The 22,532-nt window shown below is 41.9% G+C and overlaps 14 protein-coding genes across 14 annotated transcripts; 8 read left to right on the forward strand and 6 right to left on the reverse strand.

Moving 5' to 3' along the window:
• Nucleotides 1-52: 52 nt before the first annotated feature.
• V2V93DRAFT_359984 (armadillo-type protein) lies at nt 53-2,118 on the forward strand (the record flags this gene model as incomplete). Its single annotated transcript, XM_066908115.1, has 8 exons — nt 53-155; nt 215-349; nt 406-534; nt 590-715; nt 777-1,169; nt 1,224-1,355; nt 1,408-1,536; nt 1,598-2,118. 8 exons carry the CDS (start codon nt 53-55, stop codon nt 2,116-2,118), a joined length of 1,668 nt encoding a protein of 555 aa, XP_066764737.1.
• A 219-nt stretch (nt 2,119-2,337) lies between these two features.
• On the forward strand, nt 2,338-3,398 carry V2V93DRAFT_372638 (dienelactone hydrolase). The gene is made up of 2 exons (XM_066910784.1): nt 2,338-2,980; nt 3,052-3,398. The coding sequence occupies exons 1-2, from the start codon at nt 2,449-2,451 to the stop codon at nt 3,255-3,257; spliced, it is 738 nt and encodes a 245-aa protein (XP_066764738.1). The 5' UTR covers nt 2,338-2,448; the 3' UTR covers nt 3,258-3,398.
• On the reverse strand, nt 3,333-4,753 carry V2V93DRAFT_372640 (YIF1-domain-containing protein). Its single transcript, XM_066910785.1, has 5 exons — nt 4,231-4,753; nt 4,069-4,168; nt 3,802-4,015; nt 3,640-3,736; nt 3,333-3,578 (listed from the first exon to the last, which is right to left on the reverse strand). Exons 1-5 carry the CDS (start codon nt 4,612-4,614, stop codon nt 3,423-3,425), a joined length of 951 nt encoding a protein of 316 aa, XP_066764739.1. The 5' UTR covers nt 4,615-4,753; the 3' UTR covers nt 3,333-3,422.
• A 299-nt stretch (nt 4,754-5,052) lies between these two features.
• V2V93DRAFT_381415 (nucleic acid-binding protein) lies at nt 5,053-5,695 on the forward strand (the record flags this gene model as incomplete). The annotated part of the gene is made up of 4 exons (XM_066912105.1): nt 5,053-5,073; nt 5,135-5,143; nt 5,242-5,311; nt 5,379-5,695. The coding sequence occupies 4 exons, from the start codon at nt 5,053-5,055 to the stop codon at nt 5,693-5,695; spliced, it is 417 nt and encodes a 138-aa protein (XP_066764740.1).
• A 1,791-nt stretch (nt 5,696-7,486) lies between these two features.
• On the forward strand, nt 7,487-8,489 carry V2V93DRAFT_372649 (NAC domain-containing protein). The gene is made up of 2 exons (XM_066910786.1): nt 7,487-8,098; nt 8,172-8,489. The coding sequence occupies exons 1-2, from the start codon at nt 7,536-7,538 to the stop codon at nt 8,191-8,193; spliced, it is 585 nt and encodes a 194-aa protein (XP_066764741.1). The 5' UTR covers nt 7,487-7,535; the 3' UTR covers nt 8,194-8,489.
• V2V93DRAFT_42050 (ubiquitin-conjugating enzyme/RWD-like protein) lies at nt 8,366-9,597 on the reverse strand. Its single transcript, XM_066912697.1, has 6 exons — nt 9,419-9,597; nt 9,248-9,362; nt 9,020-9,151; nt 8,883-8,956; nt 8,756-8,822; nt 8,366-8,694 (listed from the first exon to the last, which is right to left on the reverse strand). The coding sequence occupies exons 1-6, from the start codon at nt 9,443-9,445 to the stop codon at nt 8,642-8,644; spliced, it is 468 nt and encodes a 155-aa protein (XP_066764742.1). The 5' UTR covers nt 9,446-9,597; the 3' UTR covers nt 8,366-8,641.
• Nucleotides 9,598-9,734: 137 nt separating this feature from the next.
• On the forward strand, nt 9,735-11,750 carry V2V93DRAFT_348364 (SRP54-type protein). The gene is made up of 2 exons (XM_066907925.1): nt 9,735-9,959; nt 10,025-11,750. Exons 1-2 carry the CDS (start codon nt 9,750-9,752, stop codon nt 11,699-11,701), a joined length of 1,887 nt encoding a protein of 628 aa, XP_066764743.1. The 5' UTR covers nt 9,735-9,749; the 3' UTR covers nt 11,702-11,750.
• Nucleotides 11,751-11,971: 221 nt separating this feature from the next.
• V2V93DRAFT_326348 (acyl-CoA N-acyltransferase) lies at nt 11,972-12,582 on the reverse strand (the record flags this gene model as incomplete). Its single annotated transcript, XM_066907523.1, has 3 exons — nt 11,972-12,052; nt 12,110-12,239; nt 12,305-12,582. 3 exons carry the CDS (start codon nt 12,580-12,582, stop codon nt 11,972-11,974), a joined length of 489 nt encoding a protein of 162 aa, XP_066764744.1.
• Nucleotides 12,583-12,665: 83 nt separating this feature from the next.
• On the forward strand, nt 12,666-14,664 carry V2V93DRAFT_372658 (protein-tyrosine phosphatase-like protein). Its single transcript, XM_066910787.1, has 4 exons — nt 12,666-13,160; nt 13,210-14,233; nt 14,303-14,422; nt 14,480-14,664. The coding sequence occupies exons 1-4, from the start codon at nt 12,770-12,772 to the stop codon at nt 14,607-14,609; spliced, it is 1,665 nt and encodes a 554-aa protein (XP_066764745.1). The 5' UTR covers nt 12,666-12,769; the 3' UTR covers nt 14,610-14,664.
• On the reverse strand, nt 14,579-17,241 carry V2V93DRAFT_337353 (WD40-repeat-containing domain protein). The gene is made up of 4 exons (XM_066907748.1): nt 16,976-17,241; nt 16,242-16,869; nt 16,090-16,190; nt 14,579-16,034 (listed from the first exon to the last, which is right to left on the reverse strand). The coding sequence occupies exons 2-4, from the start codon at nt 16,861-16,863 to the stop codon at nt 14,817-14,819; spliced, it is 1,941 nt and encodes a 646-aa protein (XP_066764746.1). The 5' UTR covers nt 16,864-16,869; nt 16,976-17,241; the 3' UTR covers nt 14,579-14,816.
• A 34-nt stretch (nt 17,242-17,275) lies between these two features.
• V2V93DRAFT_391976 (uncharacterized protein) lies at nt 17,276-17,612 on the forward strand (the record flags this gene model as incomplete). The annotated part of the gene is made up of 2 exons (XM_066912456.1): nt 17,276-17,419; nt 17,487-17,612. 2 exons carry the CDS (start codon nt 17,276-17,278, stop codon nt 17,610-17,612), a joined length of 270 nt encoding a protein of 89 aa, XP_066764747.1.
• On the reverse strand, nt 17,453-19,233 carry V2V93DRAFT_372663 (HotDog domain-containing protein). Its single transcript, XM_066910788.1, has 8 exons — nt 18,928-19,233; nt 18,744-18,862; nt 18,631-18,684; nt 18,305-18,569; nt 18,034-18,239; nt 17,917-17,983; nt 17,799-17,860; nt 17,453-17,731 (listed from the first exon to the last, which is right to left on the reverse strand). The coding sequence occupies exons 2-8, from the start codon at nt 18,810-18,812 to the stop codon at nt 17,681-17,683; spliced, it is 774 nt and encodes a 257-aa protein (XP_066764748.1). The 5' UTR covers nt 18,813-18,862; nt 18,928-19,233; the 3' UTR covers nt 17,453-17,680.
• V2V93DRAFT_372665 (uncharacterized protein) lies at nt 19,183-20,349 on the forward strand. The gene is made up of 4 exons (XM_066910789.1): nt 19,183-19,539; nt 19,595-19,629; nt 19,684-19,979; nt 20,037-20,349. Exons 1-4 carry the CDS (start codon nt 19,242-19,244, stop codon nt 20,209-20,211), a joined length of 804 nt encoding a protein of 267 aa, XP_066764749.1. The 5' UTR covers nt 19,183-19,241; the 3' UTR covers nt 20,212-20,349.
• A 118-nt stretch (nt 20,350-20,467) lies between these two features.
• V2V93DRAFT_391987 (regulator of chromosome condensation 1/beta-lactamase-inhibitor protein II) lies at nt 20,468-22,199 on the reverse strand (the record flags this gene model as incomplete). The annotated part of the gene is made up of 2 exons (XM_066912457.1): nt 20,468-21,325; nt 21,381-22,199. 2 exons carry the CDS (start codon nt 22,197-22,199, stop codon nt 20,468-20,470), a joined length of 1,677 nt encoding a protein of 558 aa, XP_066764750.1.
• Between the last annotated feature and the right edge of the window lie 333 nt (nt 22,200-22,532).

The following is a 22,532-nucleotide window of genomic DNA, read 5'->3' on the forward strand; positions in this document are numbered from 1 at the left end:
GTTTAGTGCTTTATTTGATAGATATCTTTATTTCAATGAAAAGTGTACCCAGATGTCTGCTAATATTGATGACACTCTTGTGGACCTTCCAGATGGTTTAACCACAGAGCGACTACAGACTCGGTTATCTGACCTTGCCGGTTTTGCGGCAACAGGTATGATTCAGCTTATACTCCATTAATTTTTATGGAAATATTTAAAGACCTCTGAATAGAAGAGAATCGCCAAAAATTTTTTGGAAAATTGTCGTTGATTCAGAGTATTATAAACAAACTTAAGGATGACGAAGTAAATTCAGGCGTTCGATTTCAGTGTTTACGTGTACTTGCGAATGTATGCGCTGACAATGGTATACATTAATTGGGAAAATCTTTTTGAGTTGGTTTTATCTGACATATTTCTAAGACAACAATCGAGATATGATGATGGAGGTTTCCGGGTTTTTGGATGCATTGTGTAGTTGCTGGCTTGGATCAGATGAGGAACTTCGAAATACAGCCAGTATAGTCGCTTCTAATTTTTGTATTGATTATGGTAAGTTATATCTATGATCCTACCGTTATTCAGGATCTCTAATGAGGGATTGCAGATTTGGCGCAGAAATTTCTTATAAAGAGCCGAGTTCCTGAAGTACTCGTCAAAATACTGAATATTCCTCAAGATGAGGACGCGGTTGGTAATGTCCTACGTCTATTAGAAATTATCGTCATGAATGGTTTGTTTTTAGCCCTCTTTGATTTACTTTTTACTTTTCTTGACTAATTAACTGTGCTTAGACTCGTTTAGCGAGGACGACATGGATCCGAGATCTGTCAGTGTTATTTTACGATCGCTACCATCGCAAGACCTTTCAGATTTCGTTGGTACTATTTCCGCGCTATTATTATTAGAGCCGTTTAGATTGCAAATGCTATCAGACAATTTTGAAGATTTGATCGTATTATGCGAGATTTTTGAAAAACTCGCAGATCTCAACGATACAGGAGCACTGTCAATCCTTCTCCAAAATCTTACAGATATTTCATCAGTTGACCCATTTTCAACATCAACATTACCAGAAAAATTATGTGATATATGGACAAGATGGATAGGATTAGATATTGAGTCAGAGGAAAATTCGTATCTTCGAACAGCTGGATTGACGCTACTGGGAAATTTCTGCGTGAACGGTACGTATGCTATCTCCTAATTTCATTGAAGAGTTCTGATAATTTGGTATATAGAATCATCATGTGTATATATGGTTAATCAGAGGAAGCTTCATAAAGACGTTTTGTCGCTGGTAGCGCGTTCAACGTCTAAACCAACAGAAATTTATTCTGCCGCTGGATTATTAAAAAATTTTGCTATTGGTGGTATGTTTACGCCGTTGAATCATGTCTGTTGCTTGCTGATTCTTTCTTGCAGATAAAAACAAGAGAGTATTAGTCGACGATAATGTATATAGTGCGGTATCTAAAATGCTGCATATGCCTGAATCACCTCAAGTTACCTCTGCCGGATTAGGATTACTGAGATTGACCTTGACGAATTCATGTGCGTTTTTAATGAATCAGATATACTTATTCAGAAAATTCTGACCCATTTTTTCCCCTAGATGAAAACTCAGTCGATTTAGTATCTCAGGAGATTAACAAGTTGCTTTTGAAGCGAGTGCAAGATTTATATCTTCAAAACAGTGAAAAATCAGTCGTGTTAGAAGCATCTCGAATTTACTGTGCTCTTATTCGGTCACTTGCTTTCCATAAAAGTCCGAATGAAGATGAATTGATGTCCGCAGTTTTACAAGCCTCGAATTCGGATATGGAAACGATAATTTCAATGATGTTTAAATTATTAGCTGAAAAGCAGCATCAGGAAATATTATCTGCAGAAGCAATTTTCACTTTGGTTCTCATTGCTCGAGATGTGAGAGCTTGTAACATACTTTCCCAAAAGTTGGAAGAATCTGAGGATATATTGAGCAATATCACAGCGTTGATTCAGCCTCATAGCGAATTCAGTGAGAATTTAAAGAAAAATGCAAAGACTCTTGTCCTTGTTGTTGGACAGAATTCGCAGTTGGTCGATGGTAATTTGTATAGCACTTATCGTCAAATTATTGAAAACAGTGCGTAGAGATAATAAATTAGTTGAGAAGGGTCTGGGAGTTAAAATGAATTATTTGTAATATATGATATAAAATTTGATACTTCAATTATGACAAGAGAATTATTGCCGAATAGCTGGAACTCAAACAGGATACAGAGCTATCGATAACGCTCTTTTATCTTAAAACCCAAATTTGCGCGGGTGGGCGGCGGCGGGATTTGATTACAATAAACTCTTCCCGAACTACTACTTCAGACCCCGACTCTGGAAGTCCATCCGTCTCAATTGCTCTGAAATCGACCAAGTCGTCTACAACTTTGAACTCTCTTTTGTGTACGTCTATTTAATTGAAAACAAATGGCCTCTTTTATGCCCACCGCCTGCTGTGCTGCCGGTTATCAGCACGACGGCACGCCCACTGGCGATGTGACCGCCTTTGAAGACTTGGAGATTTACACCGCGAAGCCGTCAGTCGCCGAGCCCAAGAAAGCGATTCTTTATCTTTCTGATATTTATGGTTTTCCGGTTGTCAACCATAAACTGCTTTCTGATAACTTTGCCAAACAGGGATATTTGACTATCTATCCTAATTTGTTTGGCGATGACCCGGCTCCGTGGCCGAGAACTGATGAATTTGATTTCCCTGCCTGGCGCGAAGTGCACAATATCGAGGTCACCGAGGCGATTATTAACAAGGCAATTGCGTACACAAAAAAGGAATTTCCGTCTGTAGTGCAATTTTTTGCCGTAGGATATTGCTTTGGTGGAAAGTATGTTGTACGACTACTTGATCAGGCAAAGATTGATGCCGGATTTGTCGCGCACCCTACTTTTGTTACCGACGAGGAGCTTCGTGCTATTCAGGGTCCTCTCTCTATTGCCGCTGCCGGTAAGATTAATTTCATTTGGATTATTGCACGCGGTAATGAAAACTTCATACTAATTGCAAGAATTCCACAGAGGTCGACCATCTCATGCCTGAAGAGAAACGCCATCTTACAGAACGAATCCTCAAGGAAATCGGTGCTACTTATATTTTAACCCTCTACTCTCAAGTCGAGCATGGTTTCGCTGTTCGTGGTAATCCCAATGAACCTGCTACTTTGTGGGCCAACGAGGCTGCGTTTATTCAGGCTGTTCAGTGGTTTAATCGCTTTTCAAAGTAAACTCGATAGGCAAGCTTGTGTATGATATAGCATTTGTTTTACTAGACTATAGAGTTTTTTCTGAACGATGCGAAATAAAAAAAAAGAGCATATTTTTAATTAATATACTACTAATATAAAGTCATTGCTATAATATTACTGTATACTACATTCTAGCGGCGCAGTTCAACTCTTGGCAAGCATCCACATCAACACGAACTGGCACACAAAACTGTATGCAAATAGAAATTGTATCCGACGTTGCCGCTGTCTACTAGTGGTGTTCATCGACGAGGGGTTTACCGGCGATTCCGGAAGAACGACGTATCTTAACGATCGCAGCTATAAAGGTAACCTTTTATCAGCCAATGACTCATTATTAAATTGTAGAGGTGATACATACCAAAAAGAAAGCATTTGCTGCAAAAGTGTAGAGAAACACAGAGTATTTGACAAAATATCCGGACACCAAAGCGCCAGCGATCATCGTCAATATGACACTAGCACGACCATGATATTAGTATTTCTACCTACAAGACAAAAAAAGTAATCTGCTCAATTGTACCCAATAAACTTGTAGCCGCTATAAGCCACCAAATCTAATAGCTGCGAATCATTTGAGATACCAAGTAGGTAGCATCCGAGTCTCAGGCCCAAGATCTCAAAAATGACAATGGCGAATGCTACAGAGGATATGTATCCGAGAATTTCGGGGTGAAAGACACCTTTGATTCCGGCTAGAATCGATGAAAGCAGGATATACGTTGTAAACGCCATAACTAAAATAGCATCTTAATAAATAATCTTTGCACTCCAACTATTTGGATCTTACCAGGAATGTACATGTCTGGCGCGTTAATGTCTTCTCGCGGAGGCATGAATCCCTCGACGCTACCCGAGACCTCTGAACGCTTCGGCTGTCGTGACCAGAGCTGGCAAAAAAAATCAAATTAGTCGATCAAACGCAGACTTAGGTATAAATAATTTGGCTGACCTTATGTCTCCAGGGGAAAAGAACAAGTAATAGTTTGCTTCCAACGTATCCATTAGAGACATTGAAGTATGATCTCAAAGTCGGCATAGACAGCGACATGAACCTCCCAAAGTTTTGCTCGACATACTCTTGACCAGCCAACACAGCATTTCTTCCAACTTGTAATCCAACCTGGGCAGTCGTGTCGTTGAACAAATTATACCCGTTTCCAGCATTATCTGGCGCGTATCCAGAAGCTGCTCCCCCCTGCGGAAGATATGGATTTGAGTTCACTGGTCGTCCTTGCTGCTGTAACGGTGGAGGAGATCGCATTGGCGGAATTGGATGTTGCGGGACCGGGTGATGAAGAGGTGGTGACGCCGGATTATGTTGTTGCTGATACATGCTTATATAGTAATGTACTAATTTGGTCAGTTTATGTCAAGCAGTGTGCTGTAATTTATTATCAGAAGCAGATCAGAAGACTGCCAGCGATATGTTGCCAGCGATACTTTGTGAAATTATTATTATGATACTGTTTATATTTATATGTGGTGTAGATGTTCTCAAGACTGAAAATTACGCGGGGGCTCAGTAAATATCAGCCCATGCGCGCTGTAACTTTGAACAAGACCAAATAAATCTACAGATCTTCGATTTTTTTTTCTTTTCGCAGACAAAATAGTAATTTCTTTACACTCAGATTTTATTTCTGAGTGGACTAATAATATCTATCTAATCAAGACAGGAGTACAATACGCCTGTTTTTTTTTGCTTGACTTCTGGGACTAGCATACAATTTTTTTTCAAGTGCTCGCAATCAGCACCTCACATCAGAACAGCATGCCTAAGAATAAGGGAAAGGTATGTAGTACTGGCATATTATTTGTTTGAGAGTATATTACTAACTATTTTTTGATGATAGGGAGGAAAAGTATGTGTGATTTTTTTTTCAGCTACAAGAAGCGATGTGGCGTTGTTGTAATCACGAGCGCAAAGTAAGCAGTTGACTAACGAGTGTTTCTATTGCAGAATCGTCGGAGAGGAAAGAACGAGAACGATAATGAGAAGCGTGAGCTCACGTTCAAGGAAGATGGCCAGGGTAAGCATTACATGTCTTTTCGAGTGTACTGTATGAAGAATCAAATTGTGCTGACAGACAATGGCAGAATACGCGCAGGTTACCAAGATGCTTGGAAACGGAAGACTCGAAGCCCAGTGCTTTGATGGTGAGAAGCGATTAGCTCATATTCGTGGCAAGCTACGCAAGAAAGTCTGGATTAACCAGGGTGACATTATCTTGCTTTCTCTTCGGGAGTTCCAGGACGACCACAGTGACGTTATTTTGAAGTACAATGCGGACGAAGCTCGAAGTTTGAAGAGTTATGGCGAATTGCCAGAGACTGCAAAGATCAACGAGACCGACACATACGGTCACGAGGGCGACGAAGAATGCAACTTTGAATTCGACATTGACGAGATTTAAAATAGGCGAGTCGAAAGGATTGTGTTTTTGGGTTGGTTTGTGTTTTCATGTTTGTTATATTTACTAGGGTAGCGGTCGACTGATCAAATGATATTACAAAAATAATCTTGCTGGTCAGTTCGAATGCTTGCCTCTAACTGGAAATATGCAAATGTTGTGAATGTAACTGTTTTTTGTCTGTTTTACCTTGCTGCATCGTCACTGCTGTGCTCTTACGAGTTGATTGCTGCTTATTCAGCGTTATATATTAACAGACGAGCAGATATTGTTTGTATTTCCACCCATGCTTATTTCTTTTGTGGTCTGGGGAGCAGGGGAGAGCGGGGGAGAGCGGGTTTGAATTGCGATTCTAGCTACAGAGAAATAAACCACGATTAATCCTGTTCCTGCTTATATAGTGGTAAATTCTGATTGTTTCTGAATTGGTTGTAAATAAATTGTAATTATCTGATAATTAGTAATTAAACTGCTAAATCAAGAGGCATCATGGTTTAGGGTATTCCGCGATCGGCCGGTGCACTTCGCGATGGCTTCGAAAGTACTTCTTCTCAAAGATCACCAGCATTAACAGCACCTGGCTTCAGCCATTTGCTCAAGATAACTACTATCGAACAGGATGTCTTTTCCCGAAGAGCAAGTCGCCAGTATTTCAAGTGCAAGCGCGGTATCGCTCGCAGACAACTTGCCCCCGCCGCGAATCCGCCGTCACGGCACTCATAATGCGTTGCCGTCAACCAGTGCGTCGACTGTATCACTCTTTGCTCTCCCACGAACCATGTCTGGATTTGATATTAGCTCGCTGCCGGATGCTGAGCAGATGACTCATCTTGTGAGTACTTTACGCAAGTCGATTCGTCGGTGCTCTGAGATCCGTCGCGAGATTCAGAAGCTGAATATTGAGTATGGCAATAATGAACAGACGCCAAAAGGTATGCTGTATTTTATCAATGATCATATTATGTATTGTCGAATTCTTTTGATTGACCAATTTTGTTTTAGACACCGCACAGTTCGAAGAGCAAAAGAAGAAGCTGGCTACTGATTTGCACCGCACCGAAGCATTCGTTAAGCGATATACTGCTGCTATAAGTCATCTTTCAGGTTCGAGTTGACTTATCGATATTGCTTAGACTAATTGATATATTAACTTTATCTTAGATATTTCATGCGAAAATATGTCCCATATTGATCTGTCGTCCGCGGCGTCGTCTCCTACGCTAACTTCTCCGCCGCCTGTCCTCGACACCTATTCGACCGAGCGACCAGTGTTCGAATTGTGATTCGCAAACTTCGCTGGTGACTGGTAGAGAACGAGGAATGTGCATTCAATTGCACTACATATCGCATTTTGGGAACTGGTGGTGGGCAGGCGTGTTCAGGTTATTTGGTCTTGAGACTGTATGATTTAGCAGTCTCTTTATTTTGTGTTTCAAGAAGACTCATTACGGCGTTTAGTTTGGCTTCATTAAGAATAATATCAGGATGTTTTTGGGTTGTTGCTTCTTTGTATCTCTTTGCTAGTATTGTATTGTATTGTACTGTATTGTATTGTATTGTTTTTGCTTATTTATTGGGAATAAGATCAATTATAGTAGTAATCAACTCTCTAAACAGATGTAATGTGTTCCTATCTGTACCGACTCATTTCCGGATACGGTTAGCGTATGTATTTATAATCATATATAGTATATATTATATAATACAAAAGAAATTTGTGACTGCTGCGAGCCCTAAGCCCCGGAACCCTAATTGCTTCGTCGAGGGATTCCATCATCGCGACATTGGCTATCAAAACACTTACACCACGAACAACCGCATTAATACACATACACAATCCACAATGTCAATCGAAGACGTCACCGATTTGCCCGAAGAGCAGCAGCTTGCCGACGACGCCTCGTCCGTGTCCGGAGACGAGGGAATCCCGGCCGGCGCTAGTGTCTCGGTCTACTCCCGCACAGAGAAGAAGGCCCGCAAGGCCGTCCTCAAGCTCGGCCTGAAGCCCGTCCCCGGAATCACTCGCGTTACTCTCCGTCGTTCGAAGAACATCCTCTTCGTCATTTCCAACCCCGACGTCTACCGCTCGGTCTCATCTGGGGTGTACATCGTCTTTGGCGAGGCAAAGATCGAGGACCTCAGCCAGCAGGCAAACATCGCCCAGCAGCTCCAGGCCGCTAGCGCTGCCGACACCGAGGTCGAGGCCGAAACTGCTCCTTCTGAGGAGAAGGGAAAGGGCAAGGAGAAGGAAGAGGTGGCCGCCAAGGCTGAGCCGGAGGAGGAGGTAGAGGTTGACGATACTGGCGTTGATGCTAAGGATATCGAAATCGTCATGACCCAAGCCAATGTTTCACGGGCTAAGGCTATTAAGGCTCTTAAAGAACACGACCATGACATTGTCAGCAGGTATGTACTTTCTAATTCAATTGGATTATGTAGATCTCTACCGACAGTCTTCTGACTACTTTTCTCTTTTTAGTATCATGGAACTCACCGCCTAAGTCTCTTTACTCATCGCTTTCATTCACTACTAGCCATTTCTTAGACTTTGACGCAAAATTTGGATATGGTATAAAACTACAGAACCAAAACCTATCTCCGGTGGTCATGCACTGTCTTGTCGAATCGTCATTAGTTAGTCTTTGATTTATTATGTATATATATAAAAATTTGAGACCTATAGCCCACAATTCATCCTTCATGTACCCTGATATGAGTGCAAGATGCCAGCTCAGCTAGAGATGATCCGGATATACATCTCAACAGGCTAAAACAAATTCACAAAGACAAAACCAAGGTTATGTGTATTATATGAAAATAAAGCACGTAAAAACGAAACATATTATAGCACCAATCGCCCACAATGAATATATGTCCTTAAAGCCTTTCCGCCATGCTCTGCACTTGTACTCAAGATTGACGCAATTCTTATAAATGATCTGACTGAATTCAAGTCTCCGCTTCCGGTTCGGGTTTGGCATAGGTTTGTGTCCATTCCTTTGCTATATCGGCAAATCGTGATTAGTATTCCTTTTTTCTGGCATAACGGTATTAGCGACTTACCGGTTGCAATAGCTGCACGCTCGTCCTCCTTCCATCGCTGAGCGACATCATTTGCAAGCGGATCGTCCTATCAGATTGAATTAACAATTATTCATTTGAGCTTATTAAAAAGTCGTTTAGCCCTTACCGGATTCGGTGCACCCAATAGAGCTTGTACAGACAATAGGATCGTTCGAATTTGCAGTGCAGGCGACCAATTGGCTAAAGTGGAATGTCGTCAGAGATTACTCTTTTCAAAGGTCAGGATTCACTTTTGCATCATACTCTTCAGCACATCCAAACAGATTCGGCCCAGCTTATCGATATTGGGATGATAGATTTTAGTTAGAAATCGCACTTTGGGAGCAACCATAGGATATTCCTCAGGAAGGAAGAGCTCGAGCTTGAAGACACCGCCTAGTATGAATGGTCAGCACAACTGAATGCTTTAGTGTATTTTTCGATCCAATTGTGGATGTAATATATAACCAGATCTTGTTATGAATAATATACCTTCGTAAGGAGATTGTGATGGGCCATCTACAGTAACATCAAAATAGCGTAAGTTCTCCTCGTGAGGAACGGCATTGATTCCTGGAACAGGATCGCTGACGAGTCGCTCGGTTTCCTGAATATCTGTCAATATACAATACTCCTAAATATTCTTTCCGGCTTTGTCGATACCTTGATAATTCGTTTTGGAAGAGACATTTCGCTCTTATGCTCGGTCGTAACCAAATAGAATAAGCACTGGAGCAAAGTTAGTACTTATCCAAACCGCTATGCATTCGGCAAGCTACACAGCTATTCAAATAGCGGAATAGATCAGATATCAGACGCATACCGGGGCAAATTCGTAATCAGCGACTATACAAGCTCGTGAAGATGACTGAACGTGGGGAGTAATACGGAAGGATCCACAGTCAAGATGTATAAGGGTTTGGTACACAGCGGTTGAATTACATGTATACTGTTTGTAGTGTACTGCTCTGTGCTTTACTTATTAGACAGACTGATGATTGATTATTTCTCTGTTTTTACTACCGGCGGTATCGTACTTTGGCAGAAATGTTATCAGCCCGTCTCTGCGAGCATCCTCGATTCTCTTGTCGCTGATATTTTCATTGAAGACCGTCGTGGCAAGGTGGGCTCTGATAATTCTCTAGTCAGAGATAGATATACTGTCAAATGGACTACATCCAATGATTTTGGAATTATCATTGTCGTATGCTGCTGCACCGTTTACTCACATGTGATCGAAAACCAGAAGCTAACTGAAACTCTTTTCAGGCGGTCTACCAATCTTTGCTGCAGATAACTTTTATCGACGAATTACTCTCCAGTGTTAAGAAGCTATTTACTACTTTGTACGCCGAAGAGCTGAAGGCTAAAGATTCAGACCATCTACCTGTTTGCCATTTTGGAAATTATTTCGATGTTCGATATGCAGAGTTGGAAAAGACGTCCACCGGTCGCAAAATTACTGCCGCGTCGACGATGGTCGAAGCAGAGGATGGTAGTGCAGAAGAGCTGGATTCGAATGATTCTGAAGAAGCGAAGCAAGATATTGACGAGAAGGTGGACAGTGATGCCACTGCTGGCGCCATCAAGGGTTCTAAATCGACGAAATTGCCAAATTTTGCTAAACGAGGCGGCCGTCGTGGTGGACGCGGTCAGGCAAAGAATTCAGGACGCGATTCTCCGTTGACAGAAGATGCAGGTAAGAAGGGTTCAAAGAAGAAACTTCGCAAATGGGATGTTGATGGAACCGCGCGTGATGTCTCTGACGAGGAGGGCCCTTTGGATTTCTCGTCAGGAAAAAAGTCTGCAAATGGCGCGTCTGCCAAAAGTGATGGCGAGGATGATGTCGGCGGGAATCAATTGCTCGAAGATGCAGATGTATCTAAATGGGGATCGAAGACAAAATCTGGAGATTTTGTATTGAAAGACCTGTCTAGCGAAATAAATAGCATCTTGGCAGCTCCGGAGTCTGGCAAGACCGACACCGGATCCGGCGGATCAGCTCTTGCATCAGGTTTTGGATACTTTCGTAACTTTATTGGAAGTAAAGTACTATCAGAAGCAGATATGGATAACGCATTGGCGGGAATGAAGGATCATTTGATGAAGAAGAACGTGGCGCCTGAAGTTGCTCAGCATCTGTGCGATGTCGTCAGTAAGAGTCTTGTCGGTACCAAAACCGGCAGTTGGACATCAATTGAGAAAACAGTAAGAGCGGCGATGGAAGATGCGCTTCGCAAGATTTTGACACCGTCTACCTCTGTTGACTTGCTGCATGAAATTCAACGAGTGAAGTCAAGCTCGACACCGCGACCATATGTTATTTCAGTGGTTGGCGTTAACGGCGTTGGCAAATCTACTAATCTATCAAAAATTGCTTACTGGCTGCTTCAGAATGATATGAAATTGCTCATTGCTGCTTGTGATACTTTTAGATCCGGCGCCGTTGAGCAGCTTCGTGTGCACGCTCGAAATCTTACGAAGTTAACTGAACGCGAGGGCGGTAAAATTGAGTTATTTGAGAAAGGATACGGTAAAGATGCTGCTGTCATTGCGCGTGATGCTATTTCCTATGGCCGTGATCGTGGATTTGATGTTGTTCTTATTGATACCGCCGGTCGTCGTCATAACGATACTCGATTAATGTCTTCCTTGGAAAAGTTTGCCAAATACGCGAATCCTGATAAAATTATAATGGTTGGGGAAGCATTGGTGGGAACCGATTCCGTGCAACAAGCTCGTAATTTCAATGCCGCATTTGGAGTTAACAGAAATCTTGATTTTTTCCTAATCAGCAAGTGTGATACTGTGGGAGACATGATTGGAAGTATGGTCAATATGACTTATTCGACAGGTATTCCGGTTTTGTTTGTTGGTACCGGACAGATGTATACAGATCTACGAACGCTGTCTGTGCCGTGGGCTGTCAATATGTTGATGTCGTAAATTTTAAACATTTATTTACAAGCTGATAATAAAATTACTAGATTCTCTATAGAATATCGCTGCCGTATAAATTTCTTTATAATTTAATATTAATATTTTAGGACTCCAATAATAATATCCTGCAAATAATTTTCCTCTTTTCTGAGAGTGTTCAAAATCGGTGGACCTGGAAATGAAAAGGTTAGTACAGCAATGTCTGCGCGTGCTGTAAAATAAACACTCACCATTTCGAATCCTTCGTTTTCATATCCACCTAAACAAATAGTTAGCTCAAGCCGAAGTAAAAAAAAGACTCGCAACTTTACATTTGACATAGAACTGCTCATTATGAGCTGAGCAGTCTAATATATTCTATTGCACTCGTTAATTCAAAATACATGGCATATAGATTTTCGGACTCATAATTACCTTGTAGCACCCTGCCTTTTTACCAATAAAGTCCAGAGCATGTATGATCTTAATTCCGAGTTTCTTTCCTTGCTCTGATTTCGCTACGGCGATATCTTCTATATGACCAACTAACCCACACTCATGTATACTAAGCAAGATTGACAATCAGTTAAATTAAATAGTTCGAAAAACAGTGGGTAGACTAAGACGTACAACTTATGCTCGACAAGTAGGGTACCAACAGCAACTACTTTTCCGGTAGAAGTTTTCTCAATAACGATGCCAAAATACTCGCCTGATCGAGCTCTCATAAACTCAACTTGAGCGGCAAACATTTCTTTGCTGATGTTGCCTACAGCAGTGAGATCACTCAGCACGTCCAGATAGCCGCTTTCATAATCTGATAGTTGTAAAGGGCGCAGTTTGTATTCTGGGGATAAAGATTTGCTGATTTCAGGATCAATATAATCGGTTGAGAATGTAGAAGTCATAGCTAAAGAATTGCTGCAAATGCAATAGAGAAGGGTGTCGAAGGGTGTCTAAGTGAATATATAGAATAGCTTGATTGTGTACAAGATATATTTGGCGTCTTGAGCCGCATTGACTGTGTGTTTTAAACTCACTTTTCGATAAACATTCATTGTATAAGCTACCTTGCTGTATTATACCAGCTCGTTCATGTCATCTGAAAATAGGCAGACCTTTACAGAAGAAAGGATTGAGGTAAAATTTTCACTGCCCTCAACTTCGTCTAAAGGTGCTATAGTAGGAACTTTTACTCGACCAGAACACCCTTCTTATCCTACTTCTCAATTAGTTCTGATACTGCATGGCTTTGGAGGTCATAGGAATTACTGTTATCAGAAGCTTTTGGCGCATAGATTAGCGCAGACAGATTTGGGTTTACACTCTTTTCGCTTCGACTTTAGAAATTGTGGGGAATCGGCGGAAATCGAAAGGTCTGAGGGAAGAATACTTGAGGAGGATATTTCAGATATCAGAGATGTTATCTCATATTTACGAAATGAGAAGAATATGACTATAATAGCAATTGCTGCCCATTCTAGGGGTATGTGATTTTTTTTTTAGAAAAAATAGTGCCAGCTAATTCTTTTCAGGAAACATTGCTTCGCTATGCTATTCGCTCCGGTACGATTCTGCAATCCCCAATTTCATAAACTGCAGTTCTCGATTCCGAACAGAGAAAATAATACTGAAAGCTATAAAAGCAAACCCAAACTGGTCAGAAGAAGGTGGATATTGGGCTACCGTCCCGCGCTATATGAAGTCCAAACGCGTGCTAATTCCCTCCGCCGAAACACAAAGTCTTGCAAAGCCAGACATGACAAAAATAAAAGAATTGCTAGATACTGCATCATTTCTTTCCGTGTATGGTCTTAAAGATGATCCAATATTTGTTGAAGATTCTGCAATGTATGCAAACCTCCTTGGCTCGCGGCATACGTTACGATACGTTCCCGGAGGCGATCATAATTTCTACGATATCAACAAAATAACCGGTGAACGAATCAGCTATAATATGGACGTGGCGAATATCATAGCCGAGTGGCTATCTTCCGAATCTCGCAGAGAAAGATTTGCTAAAATTACCTCTTTGACGAGAAATATCTCTCGATTCAAAGACATTGATGGGGTGCTAAATTTTAGAGATTTAGGAGGATGGCCATCTGAAAAATATCCAGATCGAAGCATACGGTCGGGATTGGTGTTCAGATCAGCTTCACTTAACGCAATTAAAGAGAGCTCCAAAAAGAAACTGACAGACCTTGGTATAACGAGAGCGTTTGATTTACGATCAGTAGCCGAATGCTCACAAAATGGAGTGTATGTAATTGATGGAGTGGAACGGATACATCTACCCGTTGAGAAGAAACCCGATCAGTTATTGAAACCGTCTTCTATTAATAACCATATAATCGAGACAGGTTTAGAAGGATATCAATCTCTTTATCAAGAGATTCTTCAAGAAGGCAAGGTTGCTTATCGCACGATATTAGAGCATATTCTCGATTTTCCCAATGATCCTTTCGTCGTGCACTGTACGGCTGGCAAAGATCGAACAGGAATTATATGCGCCTTGATACTTGATCTCTGCGGTGTCAATCGTGAAGTTACTGCTAGGTAAGTCTGGGAATTTTTTCTATTCATTTATTTAAATAAAACATAAGGATGACTAACCTGTCATCTAAGAGAATATGAACTTACTAGACACATGATAGATTTTAAATTTAATGATATCGTTAATAATTTATCTAAGCGATATCCAGAAGTGACAGATCGAACACGCCTCGAAGCATTGATTAGCTCAAAGTGAGATATAGTTACTATGATTTGAAATTGAGCAACACGTCTAACAAATTGCACTAGATACGAAACTATGTATAAAACTCTTGATACTATAGATAAAGGTTTTGGAGGATCAGCGTCGTACCTTGAGCACTATTTGGGCTTCTCAAGAGACGAAGTTACAAGAATTAGAAATAATCTTTTAGATTAATATAATAAAATGAAGCATTCTGCGTACTAAGAGTACGTAGATAAATCAATGCCAATCCTGCGCAACTCCCGTTCAAACCACAAAAACTACAATACTCGTACACAATCACTTACTATACCAAATTAGAAACATTGACAGACATCTCCATATATGCACGCGGTTTTTTTTTTTCGTTTTTTCATATCTTGCCAGAAAACAAAAATCCATTTACAAAATTTTCTCGATCTCGTACACCAGCATTACTTCGGTCGCTGAACCTTCCCATCCTTTATTTCCACCAGTTGTAATCATGTATTTACTCGTGTGATCGATCACCACATCAGAAATTGTGCCTCCGTGATGACCTGGCACGATAAGAAACGGAACTTTACTAGTGACGCTGGAAGATTGTGACATGCTTGATCCGGCAACTGATTGTTGAAGGTCATATAACCGGATATTATCAAACGACGCACAAACTAGATGTCTTCCATTTGGCATTGGTGTGACACAAGAGACCGGTCCTGAACCTGCAGGCAACTTGAGCGTGCGAACGGGTTTATCTAGAGATGCATGAATGGAGTATTCTTCAACTACACCATTTCGTCGTCCAAAGTATACTGAATTGCCGTCTAATGACCAACAAGCACTTGTACACCATGGAGGTACGTTGGACTGTAATCCTATATCTGCTATGCATTTCCCGACTCGCCGATCCCAGATTTTCGACTTGCCGTCAATTGAGGCAGATAAAAATACATTGTTTGACGACTTTTCCTTGTTATTCTCCGCTTCGCCGTTGCCATTCAATGAGACGACAACAGTACCGCCACCAAGAGAATTCGTGTTATTATTATCGTCATTTTGTTCACCATTTTTTATGGATTTGTCCTCGTCGCCTGCTTTAACACCGTTTGTCTTCAGAGTCTCTGTCAACAGTTGAGCTTCGGATTCTCCAACTCCCTCAGTGGCTAACTCATCCTTAGACTCTATAGAGGCCGAAATAACATCATGATCCATCAATTCGCTACTTAACCCTTGCTTCTCCTCATCTTCGTCGTCATCATCTCCAAACAAGGAGCCCATTGAATCAGAATCGTCTTCCTTTTTAGTTGGCATGTCAGAATCACCCTCAGCTGCTCGCTTGTCAGTCGCTTCATCTTCATTGGTGTCATACTTTTGACTGAAAACACTAGCCGAAATTGTGGTATCGTTTTCGGGTCTCCATGCAATAACACTTAATTGACCTGTACTTCCGGCATAATTTTGAACGACACTGCCTGTATTCAAATCCCATTCGTAAATATTCTTATCCCATCCGCCGCTAATAACGGACGTTTCATCGCGGTTTAATCGTAGTACTGAAACTGCTGAAGTATGTTTGTTAAGATGCGCATGTATTTGACCTTCACCGTGCCTTATTGAGTGCAATGTAATCCCTCCGGCCTGGCCGATGATGTTAAAATTGGACAGCTAATTTAAAAAATAACGATATACGTACCACTGTTCCAGACACAAGCCACAAACATTGAGATTGAACTGCCATAGCGTAAACAGGTGAGACCTTCATTTCATTGTCTTCCAGACCCGTCACGAGTGAATCTATTATTTGTTAGCTAAAATTAAGAGTAAGATCAAATATAGAGCAGGTACCATCATTCTCGGTCGGGATTTCGTTCTCCCAGTATGACAACAGCACACCAGCTTTAGTAATACTATCAGCAAAAGGATGCTTCTGAGCCACGGTAAGAGGTAATTTTCCATTTACAGAAGCGTAAAAGTCGAACTTTCGAATAAATCCATCTTGACCGCCTGTGAAGATCCATCTCATGCTTTGAGGTAAATCAACGCAATTAATGGAAGTCGACATTGGCGCAGCGACATATGGTGCGATATCGTAAGAAGGACAGGAGTCAGTTCCTGGCAGTAATTTACTTTTGAGGAATTGTCGAGAGTGGGCGTAGGAGTATAGCCATGTTGGGTCGTCGTCAACGACTAGATTCTTGCCATCGCCGGATGACTGCTTTGCTGTTGACGCCGATGGTTGCGGATACTCGTCGTCATCTTGATCTGCATCGTCGCCATCTCGATTATTATCAACATCACCGTCACCATCCCCGTCGCCATCATCTTCGTCGTCGTCATCGTCATCTACTTCCATATCTGCATCGCCATCGTTATCGTTGTTGTCGTCGGCATCAGAGTCACGTCCAGCCAATTCGTCATCCTCGCGCTCATCGTCCGACCGATCCATATTAATATCGTCCTCGTCCATATTATTCTTTATAATAACGTTAGAATAGTTTAAAAAATATAGATAATGTCTGCGTAGGATACGATGATGGAGGTATAAAGACAAGTCTGAGAGGTTAAACAATTGTACTTACTATTCAGCAATTATATATAATCGTACATCGACCTTCCTCGAAAATTACAGCTTCTTTGGAGATGTGAGCTCAACAAATTGCTGTGAATATGCTGTTGCAGTAGTTCTTTTATAAATCTATGAAAGTCACAAGAGTTGCTCAAGTCGACAACAAAATACTCTTCGCGTCGTTTAAGGTTTAGATCATCCAGCATCTCCCAAGTCGCATTTGCAATTCAAATTCTCTGCAGTTCACCATCAACACGTTCAATTGATCATGAATAGAAGACTTTATTCAGTGATTGCTACACGATGGCCGTCAATGACGATCTACAGCAGACCACAATGCGGACTCTGCGATGAAGCTAAGCAGTCAATCTCGAAAGCAACAAAGAAATTACCCAGCTTTGATTTACTTCAAGTCGATATCTTACTGCCAGAGAATAAGGAGTGGTTCGATAAATATGTTAGTTTTCTTTACCAGGAAACAGATTAATTAGTGTGCTTCATCTAACATTGTTTACTTGACACAGGCCTTCGATGTACCTGTGATACATTTCCAGACAGCAGAGAACAGTCCAGTTCACAAAATCATGCATCATATACACGAGAAAGATGTTGTACAATTAGTAGAGAGCTCATTAAACGAGACGAGTTAGAAAATTTTTCAGTCATTCATATTCAAAAAAACATATACAGTAGCTGTGCTCTAATCTTCTACAAATTATTATAACTTTGGCTTAGTTGACTGCTTCGGATCTCTTAACCTAACAACTCCCTACAAAGACACCCTAGTCAGAATTGACTCAAATATTTTGAAAAAAGATCAGATAAGAGAGACATACTTCCTGAATAATTGACGCAACAAGGGTTCCTGTTCGCGTGAATATACTGCCATATACCAACCCTGTCGCGAAATGTTAAATTTGTACACTGCGAGAAATCACAATCGATATACTGTACCTCTTGCGGATCCAGTCCAAGGTGAATGCATTTCAAATAGCAACCACTCGTCGGCTTTAACAGGTGCCTAACAATCATATAAATAACTTGAATGTCGTACATTCAGGACAAACTCACGTGAAAATATATAGAATGGTCTAAGCTGACCATCATCCTTACATCATTCGTATCTACTTGATTGACTCTGACGGAATTTCCAAGTAGTGCGCGGTCGCTCATGTACGCAAGAGCCATTATGTGCGCGTTGAGTTCCTGGATAGTGCCCTTTGCTTTAATCCACATGTAATCTCTACGATCTGGCGGCGTTGATCCTGGAGGATATTCTTTGAAACCAGATTAGCAACATAATTATTGATTTCATGAAAGCAAAAAAAGCAAAAGAATATACCTCTGACGATGGCTCTTGCCTCCACAGGCGAGATTTTCTCAATCTCAGCGGCATTCTCATAGTCTGCCTTCGAAAGAACTCCCTTTTTGTACATTGATTTAGCTTGTTCCACGAAATCAGGGACGGTTTCAGGCTGAGGAAGCGACCTGCCGGGATAGTCTAGGCTATGATTCAAGACGGCTTTCGCTGGAATCTGGAATGAGATTGTAGTAGAGAAGATGCAACGGCCTTTCTGGCGCGCTTGCACGGTTCTAGTGCAGTAAGACTTGACAAAAAAGAGTCAGACGTCACTTATTTTAGATGGAATTGTAGAAATATCTACCTACCTTGCCTTCTCTAATATGCTCGACGGCGTATAACACTGGCACACTTGCATCACCCTAAATCAATCCGGATCAGTACACCACCCAAGTCTCTTAAATTTACGTCACAAACTCACAGCAAGCAAAAAATAACAGTGCATACTATGGACCTGGTATGCCTCAGGCACAGTCTTAATAGCCGCCATCAGCGACTGAGAAATCACATTTCCGCCAAAGATACCGCGAGCGCCTTTATCTTTGTAAAGAGGTTCAGCACTACGGAACAAGTCAACGTCAAGCTGCTCAAGCTTCAGGACGTACTCAACTGGTGATATTGCTTTGGACATGTTGAATACCCCGAATGACAATACTATAAATAAAGGAAAACGCAGGGAGTGCTGCTATAGCATATTTTAATACGAAGCTGCGTTACCTCGGCTTCTCGAGAGCGTGCGGCTCAAGCCCCATGTCTACGCCGACCACAGCCGAGTAGTCATGTGATAAATCACATGATCTATATCAACAGTATTTGATGACACTTTGGCTGTCCAGTTCGCGGCTTCGCATCCTCCGTCTCCGATATTCAGGTATTGTTGCAGGCAGCAAGCGCAGAAGAGCATCACAAACAACAGCCGATGGCATATCCGAATCAATCACATCAGCAGTACGGTGGCTCTGCAAATCTGCAATTCTATTCGTCAAATTATGACCCGCCAATCAATACTCCTGGCGCCAGCAGGTTCACCAGCAACCGCAGCCAAATGGGCGGTGTGACGCCTCAGTACTCGGCCTTTGGAGGGAGTGTCGGTGCGCCTGGCGGTGCAGCGGGCGGCGATGGAATTTCGGCGGCTGCGAGTGGCGAGAGACTATCAGGTGGATTGTTCGCTGCATTTGGAACAGGAGGATATTCTGATGAGCCGCCGCTGCTGGAAGGTGAGATGTCCTATTATTCTGTCGATCATACTGGGTTTCTGATTGATAATTTTAGAATTGGGAATTAATTTCGGACATATCAAGTCTAAGGTAAGAGACGGTCGTATGTTTGATATAACAAGATAAATGCTAATGATTGAATAGACATTGACAGTGCTCAATCCGCTGGCACGCGTAGATCAAAACATTATGGATGATTCTGACCTCGCTGGTCCAATTCTCTTTTTCTTACTCTTTGGTACATTCTTGTTACTCTCAGGAAAGATTCACTTTGGTTATATATATGGTGTTGCCCTGCTCGGCTTAATATCGCTCCATCTCATTATGAATTTGATGGCGAATGTTGGAGGTATTGATTTCATCCGAACTGCGAGTGTATTGGGTTATTGTCTGCTACCTCTAGTCGTGGCCTCTGCTTTAGGTGTCATTGTTTCCGTCGAGTAAGATTTTTTTTTAACACGCAGCAAGACGTACAACTAACTTTAATGATATGACAGCAATGTAATAGGATATTTTTTTTGCGCGCTCGCAATCTTCTGGTGCACATACTCTTCCTCGGCAATGTTTGTAGCAGTTTTGCAATTATCAGATATGCGACCGCTGGTAGCATATCCATTGATGCTTTTCTATAGCGTATTTGCTGTCCTGACTATTTTTGCTGATAAGGCTTAGTTTGAGATGAATCTTGAAAATTTCTGTAAGATAAAAGTGCATACTTGTTGTAATCGGGTCTTGTTTTCATGCTGAGGTTAAGAACATGCGTTTATATATATAAATATTGATAAAACATTTGATTTAATTCGATTCGCTGTAAACTATTTTTGCTTTTCTTCCAAAGCTATATCGTGGTGAAGTCATCTGTCACATGCTATCATTTTCGTTCTTTTGGTTCTCTAAACAACTTTTCCTGTGTCTGAGCGACCCCCTTTTAAGAAGTTTCTTCATTTGTCGCAGGCGGAATACCACCAATAACACTAAACTGTCCTCCCGCTCCAGCAATCACCATATTAACACCTTTAGTCGCCGTGTTCTCAATCTTTGTCGGAATCTCAACGTCCTCGCCAGCGGGACCCTGACCACATTGATACGTTTCTCCGAAACCCCATGTCCATGCCGCACCATCTTCCTTTGCCAGTGCGATATTATGGTGGGAGCCGCAGGCTACATACTTAACTTTTCCGTCGTCATCCTCAAGAGACACTTTTGTTGGAATCGGCAAGAATCTGGGACGGCCACTGTCGTCTTTGACTGCTGATTCAGGTAGTTGATCTTTTTCGATTCCGATCTCAGACGAATCAATTCGACCAAATGTATACATGTCGTTATCAGCAGACAGCGCGACGGAGTGATGTTCACCAGCCGTGATATACACGATATCCTTGCCGTCCAATGCATTGATGTATGTCGGTTCGGTGATAACTGCACCGTCTTCGCCGGCGCCTTCACTGGGAATTCCACACTGCCCAAACTGATTCAATCCCCATGCCAAAACACGACTTTGCGTATCGATAGCAAACGAATGAAACTCTCCCGATCCAATGAATTTAATGTTTTTGATTCTAATTTCGCGCGGTTGCAGAGCTTGCTTTTGATATCGATCGAGAACACGGTGACCGAGTTGGAATTGTTGGCCATTGCCCCAAGTGTAGACTTTGCCGTTGGTGGTGAGAGCCATGACGTGATCTTTGCCGGCGGTGATTTGGGCGACTGGGTACTCTATGCGGACTTGGATAGGGGTGCGCTGAAACATTTCGTTTTCGTTGAAGCCCAGAATACCTTCATTATGCTGCGGAGTTTATTAGCAAGGTTTTTTGACGAGGAAAACAATTGAGAAATCATACTCTGAATGTGCCCCATGCCCAAACACGTCCTTCGCTAGTAAGCGCAAGACTAAGACTATCAGAAGCAGCCACCTGAACAAAAACAAGATCATCAGGCACTCCTACGACTTTTGCCGGTGTACTTTCAATTGGATTCAAATCCCCATCGTCATCATCTTCATCTTCTGCATCCATGTCGCGCAACAAGCCTTCTTCTCCTTGCGTCGTATTTCTGCCTAGTGTGCCATGATCGTTGCAACCCCACGACCAGAGTTTTCCGTCTTTGTCAAGAGCGAGAACATGAGCTCCACCGACGGCAAAGTCAACGATTGCTACAGAATCAATAGGTAAGAACGGATTTAGACGCGGTCGCTTGACTTCCTTAGTCTTTGCCTCGGGTCCAAGACCAAGTTCTGCCATACTGCCAGTGCCAAACACATAAATATTTAAGGGTGTCGTCTTGAGCGTCGGAATTGCATTTATTATTTTGGTAGTTTTGCGCAACTTGTAAGGCTTTGCGACTTCTAGCTCGGAGGAATAGTGCTTGACACCATTAGTAGCAGGCTCGTCAGGCTCGGCGACATCGACCTGCGTATCTTCAATAATCTCATCCTTCGCCACAGCATCGGGTTCAGTAATTGCCGTCAACACCGAGTCGTTTTTGCTTGAGCTCTTTGATATAGCACTAGCCGTGGACGAATTCAATGATTCACGTCTGCGACCGCGTTTTGCCGCTACAGCTGTCGTGGAAGAAGTCTTAGCTTGTCGCTTTGCAGGTGCGGCGGAGACGGCTGTGCCGTCGTCGTGAGGTTGTTTGCGCTTGCGCACGACTGGTGGCATTATTGATGCTAAATTAGATTATGATATTATATGATAATGTAAAATAACGTATATAAGTAGAGGAACAGAGATTCTGCCTGTAATTGAGTAATTGACTGGAAATCAGCAGAGGATTGAATGCGCACTAGAAAGTTTTCTGTTTGTTGATCTAGTACCATACCCTTTGCTTACATACTCGAACACAAGAGGAGCGGAGGTCAAGTTATAACAATATGTTTATAGCGATATTGAGGGTAAAAGTGGTCTATATTCAATTAGGCTGCTATGTGTTGTACTTCTACGTAGACTGAATGCGATTAGAGATTATATTTTAGAAGCATAGAGTGCTCTGCT

The sequence above is a fragment of the Kockiozyma suomiensis genome (genome assembly GCF_038497685.1).
Source record: "Kockiozyma suomiensis strain NRRL Y-17356 unplaced genomic scaffold V2V93scaffold_10, whole genome shotgun sequence".
NCBI classification, from domain to species: Eukaryota; Fungi; Ascomycota; class Lipomycetes; order Lipomycetales; family Lipomycetaceae; genus Kockiozyma; species Kockiozyma suomiensis.

Bases quoted from the DNA above. Each gene is read 5' to 3' on its own strand.
- V2V93DRAFT_372638 (XM_066910784.1), top strand. From the start codon at position 2,449: ATGGCCTCTTTTATGCCCACCGCCTGCTGTGCTGCCGGTTATCAGCAC. The intron at 2,981-3,051 runs GTAAGATTAATT...AGAATTCCACAG, and splicing joins TCTCTCTATTGCCGCTGCCG to AGGTCGACCATCTCATGCCT.
- V2V93DRAFT_372640 (XM_066910785.1), bottom strand. From the start codon at position 4,614: ATGTATCAGCAACAACATAATCCGGCGTCACCACCTCTTCATCACCCG. The intron at 4,169-4,230 runs GTCAGCCAAATT...TTTTTTTGCCAG, and splicing joins TTTTCCCCTGGAGACATAAG to CTCTGGTCACGACAGCCGAA. The intron at 3,579-3,639 runs GTATGTATCACC...TTACCTTTATAG, and splicing joins CAGCAAATGCTTTCTTTTTG to CTGCGATCGTTAAGATACGT.
- V2V93DRAFT_372649 (XM_066910786.1), top strand. From the start codon at position 7,536: ATGTCAATCGAAGACGTCACCGATTTGCCCGAAGAGCAGCAGCTTGCC. The intron at 8,099-8,171 runs GTATGTACTTTC...TTCTCTTTTTAG, and splicing joins GACCATGACATTGTCAGCAG to TATCATGGAACTCACCGCCT.
- V2V93DRAFT_42050 (XM_066912697.1), bottom strand. From the start codon at position 9,445: ATGTCTCTTCCAAAACGAATTATCAAG. The intron at 9,363-9,418 runs GTATCGACAAAG...ACAGATATTCAG, and splicing joins TTCCAAAACGAATTATCAAG to GAAACCGAGCGACTCGTCAG. The intron at 8,957-9,019 runs GTATGATGCAAA...ATTCCACTTTAG, and splicing joins CTGTTTGGATGTGCTGAAGA to CCAATTGGTCGCCTGCACTG.
- V2V93DRAFT_348364 (XM_066907925.1), top strand. From the start codon at position 9,750: ATGATTGATTATTTCTCTGTTTTTACTACCGGCGGTATCGTACTTTGG. The intron at 9,960-10,024 runs GTATGCTGCTGC...AACTCTTTTCAG, and splicing joins ATTTTGGAATTATCATTGTC to GCGGTCTACCAATCTTTGCT.
- V2V93DRAFT_372658 (XM_066910787.1), top strand. From the start codon at position 12,770: ATGTCATCTGAAAATAGGCAGACCTTTACAGAAGAAAGGATTGAGGTA. The intron at 13,161-13,209 runs GTATGTGATTTT...AATTCTTTTCAG, and splicing joins AATTGCTGCCCATTCTAGGG to GAAACATTGCTTCGCTATGC. The intron at 14,423-14,479 runs GTGAGATATAGT...AAATTGCACTAG, and splicing joins GAAGCATTGATTAGCTCAAA to ATACGAAACTATGTATAAAA.
- V2V93DRAFT_337353 (XM_066907748.1), bottom strand. From the start codon at position 16,863: ATGGACGAGGACGATATTAATATGGATCGGTCGGACGATGAGCGCGAG. The intron at 16,191-16,241 runs GTACCTGCTCTA...AACAAATAATAG, and splicing joins AATCCCGACCGAGAATGATG to ATTCACTCGTGACGGGTCTG. The intron at 16,035-16,089 runs GTACGTATATCG...ATCATCGGCCAG, and splicing joins GGCTTGTGTCTGGAACAGTG to GCCGGAGGGATTACATTGCA.
- V2V93DRAFT_372663 (XM_066910788.1), bottom strand. From the start codon at position 18,812: ATGGCGGCTATTAAGACTGTGCCTGAGGCATACCAGGTCCATAGTATG. The intron at 18,240-18,304 runs GTATATTCTTTT...CTGGTTTCAAAG, and splicing joins GGCAAGAGCCATCGTCAGAG to AATATCCTCCAGGATCAACG. The intron at 17,861-17,916 runs GTACAGTATATC...ATTTCGCGACAG, and splicing joins TTGGACTGGATCCGCAAGAG to GGTTGGTATATGGCAGTATA.
- V2V93DRAFT_372665 (XM_066910789.1), top strand. From the start codon at position 19,242: ATGGCATATCCGAATCAATCACATCAGCAGTACGGTGGCTCTGCAAAT. The intron at 19,540-19,594 runs GTGAGATGTCCT...TGATAATTTTAG, and splicing joins TGAGCCGCCGCTGCTGGAAG to AATTGGGAATTAATTTCGGA. The intron at 19,980-20,036 runs GTAAGATTTTTT...ATGATATGACAG, and splicing joins GGTGTCATTGTTTCCGTCGA to CAATGTAATAGGATATTTTT.